Genomic DNA, 13,306 nt, shown 5'->3' on the forward strand with positions numbered 1-13,306 from the left:
AGAAGGGCATACATTCATTAGAAAAGTGTATTTTATTGATAAGGTTAGAGTGGCATTATAATTGACACAGGAATGAATTTCAGTAAGGTGATGGAAAAAATTACACAAAAATACATCTACATCAAAAGGTCATCTTCAATCGGAAAAGCAATGATTGAAACACATTCAGAATGGAAAAAATACGCCATTTCTACAACCATTTACATATAAAGGAGATAAACCTGAATATTATTTACATGGCAACAGATTACAGTATGTACAAAGCGAGGACTGCAAGCAAACTGAAGCTCAACTATGAGCTTGCCTTCTGTGTGAACAGTCCCAAGAAAGCATGGGGTGATTTAATTTGGCAGAGAAGCAGAGATTTTAACAGTGCCTGGAAGTTGTCCTCTAACAAAGAATACAGTCGCTGACAAAGGTATTCAACTCCAGTAGCTTTTTTTGTCTATATATTTTTTTTCCTACAAATTCATAATATATTTTAAAAAGGGAAATCCTAAACAGCACAGGGATGCATGAAAAAAAAATCCCTTCAAGGGGTTTTTCAAAGACGTCTGGAGTCAAAACTCAGTGCCAACACAGATATTCTCACATGACGGGGTACATCTCACCATAACAGTGTTGGTTACAGTATATTCAGACACACGCAGAACAAACCTCTGCTCATTTATTAATAGACATTCATCATTCAGGCATACAGGAGGTCTGTCCCTTTACAAGGCATCTAATCAGAGATGAAAACAGAGGAGGGGTGGGGGTGGGGGGGTCTGGGCCAACGTTCTGGGGTCAAAGCCAGGAGGATACAGTACCAATCACCACCCAGCTAACTTGTACTGAGGCCTGGCTGAGTCTCGCCGCTCTGCCACCCAGATAAAGATTAGATTATTCTAATCATTCAACAATGACATCATCATGAACGCCGGTTTTTGTTTCAACCCTGAGAAAACAGTGGACTGCATGTTCACTTGTTGGCACATCTGCCAAATGTGCCAATAAAAGGTCATTTTCTGAATGACCAAAAAAAAAAAAAAAAAAGGACAACTTGCATGGAAACTTGTTTTAGCTAAGATTGATTTTAAATTATCTAGAGACCCTGGCACAGTGATTAGGTCTCTATTAAGACATTTTATGGAAAGGCATCATAGGTTAATTCTCGCAGTCTTCCACAGACAAGGTGCCAGTGCTGGAGCCGATCTACACATCAAATCTTGAACTGGTCCTTGTCATAGCAAAAAATGGCTCTGTGCCGAACCCTAAAACCTGCTGATCTCGAACCAAGAAATAGAAACAACTGGGATTGGGAGAAAGAAGAACTGTGGTGCAAGAATACAAGAGAAAAAACAAAAACAAATGTGTAGACCAGATCATCAATAAGCTGACAATCCTGTCTAAAAACTACAGGGATTCACAAGGTAGCACTGGGCAGTGCAACATAAATAATGGAGTGAATTTGGACTTGATGAATTCAGTGCTAGGACATAGACTGGCAAATCAAACTCTGAGAACACAGACAGATGGTCTTTATACATTTTGACCATATAACTTTGCTTACATGCCGTTTGAACTTGTTAACAAAGTATTTATTTCACCGTGGTTATAGCTTGGTAAGTTGTATATCTGGTTAGGAAAACCATATGCCCGGTTTGTGAAATGTTTTGCTGGTTTCCGCCAGGCACCGGCACCTTGTTAGTCGAAAAGCCTCAACGAGTCTTGTGCTGGAAGGCTCTCAGGTCAGAGGACAGAGTCTCAAGACGAAGTAGCAGATCTTATCCAACATCCAAACCACCTGCATGTCTTTCTTTTTTTTTTTTTTTTCTTTTTTTTTAACCACAGACAGTCTGCCCTACTGACTTGTTCCCCTACCAAACCCCGAACTAACAAGAAGGCCATCTCTTCAAAAGAGGAGAGTAAAAACTAACATAAAAACGGCTGAAGAAGAAACTGAGATCTATCAGATTCTTCTGAGGCTGGTTTCTCCCAAGTCCTCTTCAGGAACAAGGGGGTGGTTTGTCCCCATTCAGGTCCTCTACTTTCACAGGTTGACAGGGGTCATTGGAGCATGAGCTGTTTGAGGTTGTCATGGAGAATGGTGTCCTTGACGTCCCGGAACACCAGCCGGATATTCTCCGTGTTGATGGCTGTGGTGAAGTGGTGGTACAGGGGTTTCTGGGTGGCGTCGCGTCTCTTGGTCCGGAAGCACTCCACCATGAACGCCTGGATGTCCGGCAGGCTGTGCTCGGGGCCGGTGTAGTCGGGAAAGTAGTCCTTGAGCGGAACGCTCTTCACCTTCTCCTCCAGCAGGTCCGTCTTGTTGAGGAAGAGGATGATCGAAACGTTGACAAAGACGCGGTTGTTGACGATGGTCTCGAAGATGTTGAGTGATTCACGCAGCCGGTTGGTCAGCCTGTCTTCCATCAACACCTGTTAAACACAACAGAGGGATTAACTTCTACTACTATTACTGGTACTAATACTGATGATATTCTACTGTGTTGTAAATGTAGTCAAAGTAGTAAAAAAAACAACAAAGCTGCATACAGACATTAATGGCACCCTTCCAAATAGTCCCTTTGAATCTAGTATGGGACATCCTGTGAGATCTTGTTGGCTTTTGTGTGAAGTAGGGATGTAAAGGTATGCATTTGTCCTTGTTTGGTGCAGGATGTTGGTTTTGGTTTCTTCTTCTCCCCATGAACCAAGTACAGTCTACTTGGGTCTATGTTTTAGCATGTGTGCAGCAGTTTTGGCAATGTCTAAAGCTGCTGTCTGTTAGCTAGACCACAGCAGTCACGTTAGCCAGACTCTTATAATGAGTATTGTCTCTAGGACAAAAAGAAAAGAGAAACCAGAGCTGTCACTTTGATTCACTGTTTGGGAGTATTCTGGTTTCCCAGTTAAGTTACAGTTAGATGAAAGCTGTATACCGAAGTTGGGTACGTCTCTTAGCTGTTTGAGACAGCATCACCCGAGTGTGTCTATTACAGGAATAAGGCAAAAACTCCCCACAGAATTATTTAGACGTGCTGATGCCAAACGACTGTTTATATTTGGCTGTAGAGAGTTCGCATTTTACGGGCATTTTATGGGCGTTTTATGGGAGATGACAGGAAATTAATGGAGAGAGAGAGCGGGAATGACATATCACAAAGGTCACCAGCTGGATGACAACAGGGGACGTAACGGTTTAACCCCTAGGCTCCCATGATGCACCAGCTGGGCCTTTCTTATCAGACGATTTTAGCTTATTGCATAATATGCATATCGCTATCAGTGTAAATTATCAGCTGATAAGGAATAAGAAATTAAATGAAAATACAGACATGCCAAAGTAATGCTTGAGGTCATTTAGAAACTGTCACTATTACATAGCTTGTACCTCAGAGAACTCCAGGAAGTTTATTTTTCAAGTGTAAAAAGTTCTGCTCTGCTTCTTTTAAATACAACTTCAGCAACCTAGATGTGTCAGATGCAAATCACTGCTGTTCACACAATGAAATATTGTACATATTTGCATACATACGCATTACAGTACATCATTTGCATACATACAACAGTCAAACGGACAAAAAAGTGAGAGATGTACTGATATGAAAATACCATTAACAGAATGTTTACAGAAATATCTGCAGATGTCGGTACTGTTAGTTGGTCATTTATGCCTGTTTCTCCATTTATCTTTCAACTGCCTAAATACAGCTTACCAGGGAAGACAATTCCACTTAGGCTACACACTAACCTACCACTACTGCTACAAAGTTTACAAAGTTTCTATTGTTTACACCTCCACAAAAATCAAACTTTGAACCAATTTGATTTTTGTAAATATGATTTTCAGCCAATTTGAAAAGATGATGACAATGTAGCTGTAAAACCCAAACCAGCCTGAACAGACTAGTTTGTGGCTATGATGAAATAAATATTTTAGAGCTGGTTAATACAACGGTTTTCATTATAGGAAGACTATTGCTTAATGGTGTGATGACCTAATAACAAAAACAACAGGCTGAATATGAACACGGGTGTTGAAACTATCGAAGTAATCACATCCCTTCTTACATATGGTACTTAATTTACAATGGGGGGTTGTTTCCTTTCCTTGAAATGTTCCTAGAGTAGTTATAGACTACAGCGCCAACACACACTGCAATAATGATTATGAATACAGTAAGTTACTATGAAAAGTCATGTTTATCAATCTGCGACACACTGACAATATAACTTAATGTTACTTTGCCAACTTAAATGCCTTGTGAACAAGCAAGCTAACTTGCAAATTACGTAATGTTGGGTCTAATGTTATTTACGTTAAATATTCACCCCAGTCCATTTACCTTCACAAAGGAGTTAAAAGGTTAAAAGGACCGTCCTCACCAGCCAGCTGAAGTGAGGAGGGGGAACAAGAGGGATAAAATCGACGTTGTGTTGCTGTCAATTTACAGTCTCTTGAGATGACATTATGCATTTGTCAATCATGATCATCCACGCTTGATATTTGGGTGAAGACAACATGGGTGTATTATAAGAGCTGGGTACCGGACCTAAAATGACGCCCATTCAGTCCTATAAGAACTGCTCTGCTGGCACATACACCAAAAAAAGTTTCTAGCTTGCGGGTTTGCTTCCGCGTTGTGCGTCCCACTGAATATACATAGTGGTGTTTCCCCTGCTAGCCCCGCCCACAAGTTCCCACTCAGCCCATTGACTGTTTTACAGACGACTCTTTCACAATGGTGGTCTATGGGAAAAATGCTTTTTGGGCCGCAGGGGGATTTTTCACTGCAATACCGTGAATGGCCACAGGGAAAAATTAGCTGCAAGGCTGAACAGCGGCGCCCTATCCAGCTCTCATTACGCATCCATGAAAGAGAGAGGGGAATGAATCTGGTGCTATGATTGGTCAAACTCTTCTTCTTCTTCTTTTGCTTTTCAGAAGGCTAGACGCTGCTGCCTGTTAGACTTGAGTACTGCATGTGCACAATTGACCTCACAGGCGTCACCAGCTTTTTGCGTAGTTTAGAGTGACAAATTGTACCAGCGTACTTTGATGTCAAAAAGCATACAGGCTGGCAGGTGTGCTCAGTGAATATCATGGTCATATTTATGTAATAACCTAAATTTAATTTATCTTATTAATAAGGTTTATATTATGTGTTTTTGTCAACATTTGTTGATATATAACATAGTAATAAAATATCAGTATCACCTTTATGACTGCAACTAATTAATTAATTTAATGGTACCCAGAATCATGTGTGATGATCACATAATAGTTTCAGATTGAGTTATAATTTGTTAATTCTATTTGTGGAGTCTATACATGCAGTGAAATAAATGCACATTTAGACACGGCGATGATGACTTATCAAAAAGTCATCAAACATTATCTGCTAGAACAAACTGATTACGTGCCACTTATCAGCCTATCTCGAGTGTGTGCGCGAGAGGAAATTAGATGCCATGGCAAGCGTTTGGCACAGCAGCGAGTCTTCACCTGGTCGTATTCGGAGGAGGAGACGAGGAAGAGGATGGAGGTGACTGAGTCGAAACATTCAAACCAGCGCCTCCGCTCTGAGCGCTGCCCTCCCACGTCCACCATCTTGAAGGGCACGTTCTTGATCTCAAAGTCATACTCGTGGATGCCCTTGGTGGGCCTGCGGGCCAGCAGGATGTCTTGTTGGGTTGGAAGATAAGTCTGGTGGAGAGATGGAAAGACACAATGAGCGAAAGTCTATATAAATACTAGAAAGAATATAATACCATAAAACCCTGAGCAATAGATTCTGCTAGCTGGAATTTTACTATTACAACAGTAAGACAGAAATTATGTAGATGAATAAAAAAAAGAGACTGCAGCTGAGAGTAGGGAAAGTTTGTTTTGCATAGAATTAGTGAGCCTATTATCTTGAAATCTCTGTCTTTACCACAACGTAACCTCATTTCCTCAGGTTATCTTTTGTGCAAACATTACTCTTACTTTTGGGTAAAGAAATAAATGAAACCTGAGAACACATGATTTTGTTTTAGTCCAATATGGGGCAATATTTTATATAATCCACGAACGTTTGATGTAGGCTTTCAACCTTAATCAAGGAAAAGGTTTATGATCTATATAGAAGTTACACATTTATGAGCTTTGAGGGAATCACAGCAAAGTATCAACATTTTAAGGAAACAATTAAAAAATATTAGCAAATTTTAAGCTTTATTCATTCTCAACATTTGAAAAGCCTACGTACTTTCATCTTTGGGAAAAAATCAAAGGTAGAAGTTTAACATTAGTTTATATCCGGCTTAAAGCTGGTTCTGCTGAAAACTCTAAAGTCTCGAGTCTAAATGGCAGTTTGGAAGTTGGATGTAAAGATCGGAGGGAAGCGTGTGTAACGGCTCAGACACAAATAAATAACACTAAGTTACAGCTGTTCCAGTACACCTGGATGATGTGGACTTCAAACTAAATAAATATAATGACAATATTCCTGATATTTGTTATAAATCCAAAGAGTCTCATGTTACTCTTGTTCATTGTTCGTGGGTTTGTGTTAAATACAAGAGTTTTGGGAGGATGTTATTAATATGATCTCAAACTTTTTTTTTAATTTCACTCATATCATATGGATCTTATTTAGAGAGATAAAGAATATTAATGTATAGACATGTATTTATCATTAAAATCAAAGCTACTTACTGCTTACTGAAAAAGAAAGGGATTCTCCAAACATTGTCTGGGTTAAAAATAATAGTTTTCCATTATATGGAGAAAACCCCCCCCACATGTTTGAAGAGGAAAAGTGAGTGTTTGTTTATTTAAGATAAAGCCATGCTGGGAATCTTCTGCTAAATGAAGGACTGGGTTGAATATAAATAGACCTGCAACGATAAGTCAATTGGCAAAATTAACTGCAGCTATTCTGATAATGATGCTGATGCTAAAATTCTCTCAATCTGGTGTTTGAAACATAAATGTTTTCTGGTTTCTTTAGTCCTCTATGATATTAAACTGTACGTCTTTGGGTTGTTGACTGTTAGTCAGGACAAAAAAAGACATTAAGGTTGTATCCTGGTCTTTGGGAAACTGATTTTACAGACCAAACATAGACAGTCAACAGATTAATCGATAATGAAAATAATTGTAAATATAACTGTAATGGTACACCTTACAAGGGGTGAAAGATTGTTATTTATTTAGTTGTTAGAAGAAGAGAAAGAAGAGTAGGGACAAAGTGAGTGAAGTACTGTAGATTTGTTGGAAAAATTAATAAAAAATAGTCTTCAAAAGAAGGTGGATATTGAGCAGTAATTTGAGGAAAATAACAGAAAAACATTTTATCTTACAAAATAAATCCTACTAACACATATAACATCTACTGAAAACACTAAAAAAAGGCAAAACATCAGGATAGAGATGATAACATGCCAGTTTTCTCATGTTAAAGTGCTTCTTTGCTGAAACGTCAGCATCCTTCAACAACAATCTTAGCTGTTTGTGTGCTGGTGTTAAATTAAATTGTCTAGACGTGTTGCAATATTAACTATAATATCTACAGGACTGATTATAACAATTAGTGCAAAGAGAAACAACTTACCGGGTCGCCAAGCTTATCCAGATTATCCAAGAAATACTTCACTGACTCACCCTGCGACAGGACAGAGGAGGAATTCCTGTTAATTCTTCACAATTTATTACATATTAATCACAAAGTGTAATAATGCAGAGTGCAGAGTTTACATGAGGTTATATTCACTGTCACTGCATTCAATAGAATAAATCTGTTGCTGTTGTAGAGACGGGGAGCTGACACACGCACATGCATGCATGCACGCACGCACACACACACACACACACGCACATGCATGCATGCACGCACGCACACACACACACACACACACACACACATATTGTCCTAGGTCCCCAATAAACTGGTCTTAAGTCGGAAATTTGTCCCTGAAAGTAGCTCAGACAGACACAAACACACACACACGCAGGTAATCTGTTTGTTTTCTTTTTCAAAACTTGTGTGTCTGCCTGATAGCTGAGTCTGCTCTGAGGTAGGTGAAGCAGGATGCAAAGCATTTCGTATGGCAGTAGTCACATGTTTGTAAGTGTGTCTTTGATGTATTCAGAAGTGTGGCTAGGTCTGGTGTGTGTGTGTGTGTAGGGATGTTTTTTCTAGACCATTCTGACGCTGTTCATGTGCAATTAGTGCAAGCCCAGACATGAGGCTGCCAAGAATGAGATGCATTCCTTTATCTCTGTGTGTGTGTGTGTGTGTGTCCCCTGTGCGCAGCAGAAACCCAAAACTGACTGCAAAAAGCAAAACAGATCTCTCTTGTCATCTTCGCTCTGACCCACAGTGTCTATACTGTGACGCACCGCACCTTTTCATGGCTGTGCTTTGCATTATTGGCACAATAAACCGACTCCCCTTGTTGTAAAATTCAACCCTTGTCAGTAGTAGTGATTGATTGGGTTTTATTTCTGCATGTTAGCAACACATAGCAGCCATTTCCCCATGCTGTAGGCTCCTGTACTCACCTTTTGATCTTTTAAAAAAAAAAAAAAAAAAACTGACCTGACCTGAAAAACCTGTGTGTGCATGTGTGTGTGTGAATGTGTGTGTGTGCACACGTGGGAAGTGTGTGCTAGGCTAAGATTACACTAGGGGAGGAGTAGAATGGCGTGCTGCTAGTCTAAAGCCAAAGAAAGAGGAGACACCTTGTTGTGAAGCTAATTTTAATTTTGGCCATAAGACTGGCTTTGCCTGAGTAAAGAAGTTAAAGTCAGAGGGAGCCAGTGGTTTTGAAATTGCCAAAAATGAGTCTGATAACAAAAAGAAGAAGCGAAACAAGAACAGCAATCACTCTGAGCTCTTTCTGTTCATTATACGGCGTGACTGTGCCTTTCAGTTTATATATGTGTGCTCTCAAAGCAAAACTGAAACACAACATTATATAACAACATCAGTGTGTTCACTCATGCGAAACATAGCGGGGTTTTTTGTTTTTTGTCATTAGAAGGTGTCACTACATTGATTTAAAAAAAATCTCAAGTAAGAAGAGATTATGTTTATGGCTGATGTCAGCAGTTGGTGAACTTTGTACTACACCGAGCGAGACATGCCCTTTGTGGTTTTCTCTATATTGTACATGCATTTTTAATCATTACAAGCAAGCCCGAAGGCACGTGTGATTTGTGATGCAAATAAGGCATCACAAAAAGGGCATGGTCAAAACACGATGGGTTGTATCTGCTAGCAAGGAAACAAATTAGTGTTCACTAACAAGAACAAGGAAAATTGGAAACAGCTCCTGACAGAACAACTCTTCAGCTGCTGCTTCTGTCAAAATAAGAGCGCTCATCTTTTGGAGTTATATTGCCCTCAGGTAATAATATTAAGGAAATTAAAGTGGAGTCCTTGAATGGCATGTCAGAGAACATATGAGAGGTACTATAAATGTGACTATGAGTGTATGGTTGAATCTAGGGCTGTAACTAGAGCTGCAACGATTAGTCGAATCATCAATTGACAGAAAATTCATTGGAACTATTTTATAACAGATTAATCTTTAAATCAAATTTCAAGCAAAAAAAAGTCAAACATCCCCTTGTCCCAGCTTCTCAAATGTAAAAATGTGCTGTTTTTCCTGGTTTTATATTAGAGTACATGTTTCAGTATTTCCTGATGTTTTGTAAATAAAACGATAAATTGATTAATAGAGAACATAATATAATTAATCTATAATGAAAATAATGGTTAGCTGCAGCTCTAGCTCTAACTAATCTGCTGACCATGTTATTTGTCATTTATTGGTTAATCATCTGTCTGTTTTCTCTGACCAACAGTCCAAAAATATTCAGTTTACTATCATTTAAGACACAAAAAAAGCAGAAAATCCTCACACATGAGATGCTGGAACCATGAAATATTTGGCAGCTTAATTGATAAATGACTATCACCAAATTAATTAATTAATGCCAATTAATTTTCTGTTGAGCGACCAATAATTTTAGATGTACACTAATCTGTAAATGCTGTATATATGTGTAGTCCTGTGTATTGGTTAGACATAACACTGGCTGTAAATGAGGGATGAGATTTTAAAACATGCAAATATATACTTTATATACTTGCAAATATAAGAATAAATGCTGCAACATTTTTCTGACCAATCGTTTAACCTATAAAATATCTAAATATCTATAAAGTGTCCATCACACCTTGAAAGAGTCCAGGTTAAGGTCAATAAGTTGCTTGTTTTGTTTGCCCAACAATGTCATAGGATGCAATGCTAAACCTTTGAATTGATTATCAACATTCTTGCCTTTTATTTTTCTGTCAGACCACTAATTGATTAATTGACTAACTGTTTCAGCACTAATACAAATTATCAGTGACTAATCCTGATGACAGATTCAGAGGAGTTCAGTGCATGCATATAGATTTTCGTCAACTCTATGATATTTTGAGGAACATTTTTCACCTTTTTTTCTATATTAAATATATCTAAATGATTGATAGTTGCAGCCTTACACTCACACACACAGAATGTATGCATGTATATGTGTGTGTGTGTGTGTGTTTGTGTGTCCTTGTGTAACTTGAGGTGTGTGACACTCTTGTGTTTGTGTGCAAATAACGCTGAGTGGGAGAGCCGGGGCTCTGTATGTAAGCATAAAGCTGTTTAACTACAGATCAACATTCCAGCTCTGATCACTCTTATTCCCCTTTCTGTCTGCACAACCAGCTCACAACAGCAAGCTGCGTGTGTGACAGACTAACAAAACACCATTGAGAACAGTTCAGGCTTATGCAACTGACAGAACAAAAAAAATGTTAATTTTCTGCTTTTATCTCATTACTGAACTTGGAGAATTGTGTCATGTATTTGCTGGTCATTTAGAGACCCTCAAAGTTCACATCACATGACGTGACAGCAACCCTGAATAAAAAAATAAAAAGTTGCAGTGGGTTGTGAAAGTGCTACCGGGTAAAATGAAAGCGCAGGAAGGTCCCAGAAAGTACATGAGAAGGTTCTCGACCACAGCTTTATTCTGGGGTAAACGTCACTGTTAAAATGTGCATGCCGACAGCCAAGACATAAGGAGCGGGGAGAGGTGTAAACAGGAAGCTGACTAAATCACATGTCTGACCGCTCGACAGAGAGCGCCAGAGAAATAAGAACCAGAGCGAGATATAGGGAGAGAGGAAAGGGAGGATGAATTAAGTAGAAATTCAGTTTCACTTTCTATTTTCTCTGCAGTTTTTTTCACACCTTTCAGCTCATGAACTCTGACTTTTCATAAAAGAGCAGAAAATTCTTATCTGACTTGGTAACAGAAAGTTTGGTACTAGAGTGACATAAAGAAAAGTTCTTATCAGTGAATTAGTACAAACACTGGGCCAGCATTATCTTTCAGTACTGCTATTTCAGTGTGTGCTTGCGTGTACATCCACTCACCAGCTGAAACTCTCTGCGTCGGTCGTAGGCATTCTGTATACCCGAGTCCACCCACAGAGCTCTGATGGCGGGCAGGTACTGCAAGAAGACGGATGTCTCCAGCTGCCCGTTGGCCATCTTGGCTGACCGGGTGTCGAACGCCATCAACTTGTCCCCATGCTGCTGGTTGTCTGGGTCACCCCACGGGATGTGCAGCTTCTCCCGGGCATCCACCAACACACGTATACCTGGTGGGGCAGTGAAAAGATCAAAGTGAGGGAGGGCCTGCTGGTAGTGAAATGAAACCCAATGTCGGTAAGAGGCTAGAAGAAAAGGTGAACTAACATAACACCAGCGTCCTACAAACCTGTTTTCTCTACCAAGAGTGATGCAGCAGCATGTAAAAAGGATGTGACTGTATGGTTTCACAGTCACCAACATAAAAACCCATATGACAAATACTTCTGGAGGAGTAAAGATCGGAAAATTGAAACTTTTTGCTGTTTGATCCTGTACAAATAACACTTAACTGACCTCATAAACATACACAAGAGGCTGACACAGGTAAAGCAACACCTAGCAAATAGTGATAATAAAATTAAAGCTGCAACTAACAAGTATTTTCATTACTTGGGCTATGAAATTAAGTCAAGTCAGTTTTATTTATATAGTGTCAAATCACAACAGGCCTAAACTGTACTCTTTAATGTCAGAAAATGGTGAAAAATGTCGATCACTCTTTCCCAGAGTCCACGATGACATCCTCAAACGTCTTATCTTGTCCACAGCCCAAAAATATTCAGTCTACTGTCATTTAGAACTAAAGGAACCAGAAAATATTCACATTTGAGAAGCTTGAATCAGAGAAGTTTGACTTTTTTTCATAAAAAAATGACTCAAAACAATTAATCAATTATCAACATAGGTGGCAATTAATTCAATAGTTGGCAACTAATTGGTTAATCGACTGATTGTTGCAGCTCTACATAAAATAAATACATTAGTGAAGCTTATAATGACTTACATTACTTTTATGTGACTGTTAAGAGTTATTGATTCAACTCTATGATGTAACTTTGTTATTTAGAGTACACCCTGTACATACAAAGAGTGGACAGACCTTACAGCATAATGCAGTGAAGGTTCACCCTCCATTAGCTACATCCCTAGGTTAGATATTGAGCAACAGCAAAACTTGCCTATGGCTATTTGAAACTGCTAGCCTCTATATGGCAATAGTAAAAACTTAAAAATGCCAACTATGCAATGTCTGTGCAGCTACGAACTGCTAAACCGGGAGATATAATCAGAAACGCGGTGCATATGGGTGTGCCGACAGCAGATGTAGACTGTTTATGTATGTCCTCTCCGCCAGCCCAGCGCTGCTTAAACAGATGTGGAAACTTTCCCATCCATTTTAAGCGCCTTTCTGAGGCCTTTCTGTCGCAGCCAAACGCCCCATTTCCTCTCGTAGTGTGCCTTCGAGGTTACCTTTGATAACGTTGCTGTAAATCGTGGCTCTGAAGTCCTCTCGGGCTTGCTGGTCGAAGTCCTGGCCGTGGATGATCCGCATTTGTTTGAGGAAAGTCGACTTGCCGCTCTCGCCAGCGCCGAGCAGCAGGATCTTCACCAGCCGTTTCACGTACGTTTTGTCCCGAGAAAGACATTTATCGATCTCCTTCGACTTTCTCAACTGTTCTACCTCGCTGTTGTTAAGCAGGCAGACGGGTAGACAAACTTTTAATACGGACCTGGTCGGCAGGAAATCCGCCATGTTCGCACAAACTTCATCGATGCTAATTTGATGCGCGGTCGCGGGGCGCAGGCACGGGACCAAGCCCCTTCCCTAAACTCAGGAAGTAGTGCTGCT

The 13,306-nt window shown here is 39.7% G+C and overlaps 1 protein-coding gene across 1 annotated transcript; it reads right to left on the reverse strand.

The window, feature by feature from the left end:
- Positions 1-13: 13 nt before the first annotated feature.
- Positions 14-13,293, reverse strand: LOC122970842 (guanine nucleotide-binding protein subunit alpha-13-like). Its single transcript, XM_044337129.1, has 5 exons — positions 12,928-13,293; positions 11,458-11,684; positions 7,584-7,634; positions 5,492-5,692; positions 14-2,421 (listed from the first exon to the last, which is right to left on the reverse strand). The coding sequence occupies exons 1-5, from the start codon at positions 13,208-13,210 to the stop codon at positions 2,050-2,052; spliced, it is 1,134 nt and encodes a 377-aa protein (XP_044193064.1). The 5' UTR covers positions 13,211-13,293; the 3' UTR covers positions 14-2,049.
- Between the last annotated feature and the right edge of the window lie 13 nt (positions 13,294-13,306).

The sequence above is a fragment of the Thunnus albacares genome, chromosome 20 (genome assembly GCF_914725855.1).
Source record: "Thunnus albacares chromosome 20, fThuAlb1.1, whole genome shotgun sequence".
Lineage (NCBI taxonomy): Eukaryota > Metazoa > Chordata > Actinopteri > Scombriformes > Scombridae > Thunnus > Thunnus albacares.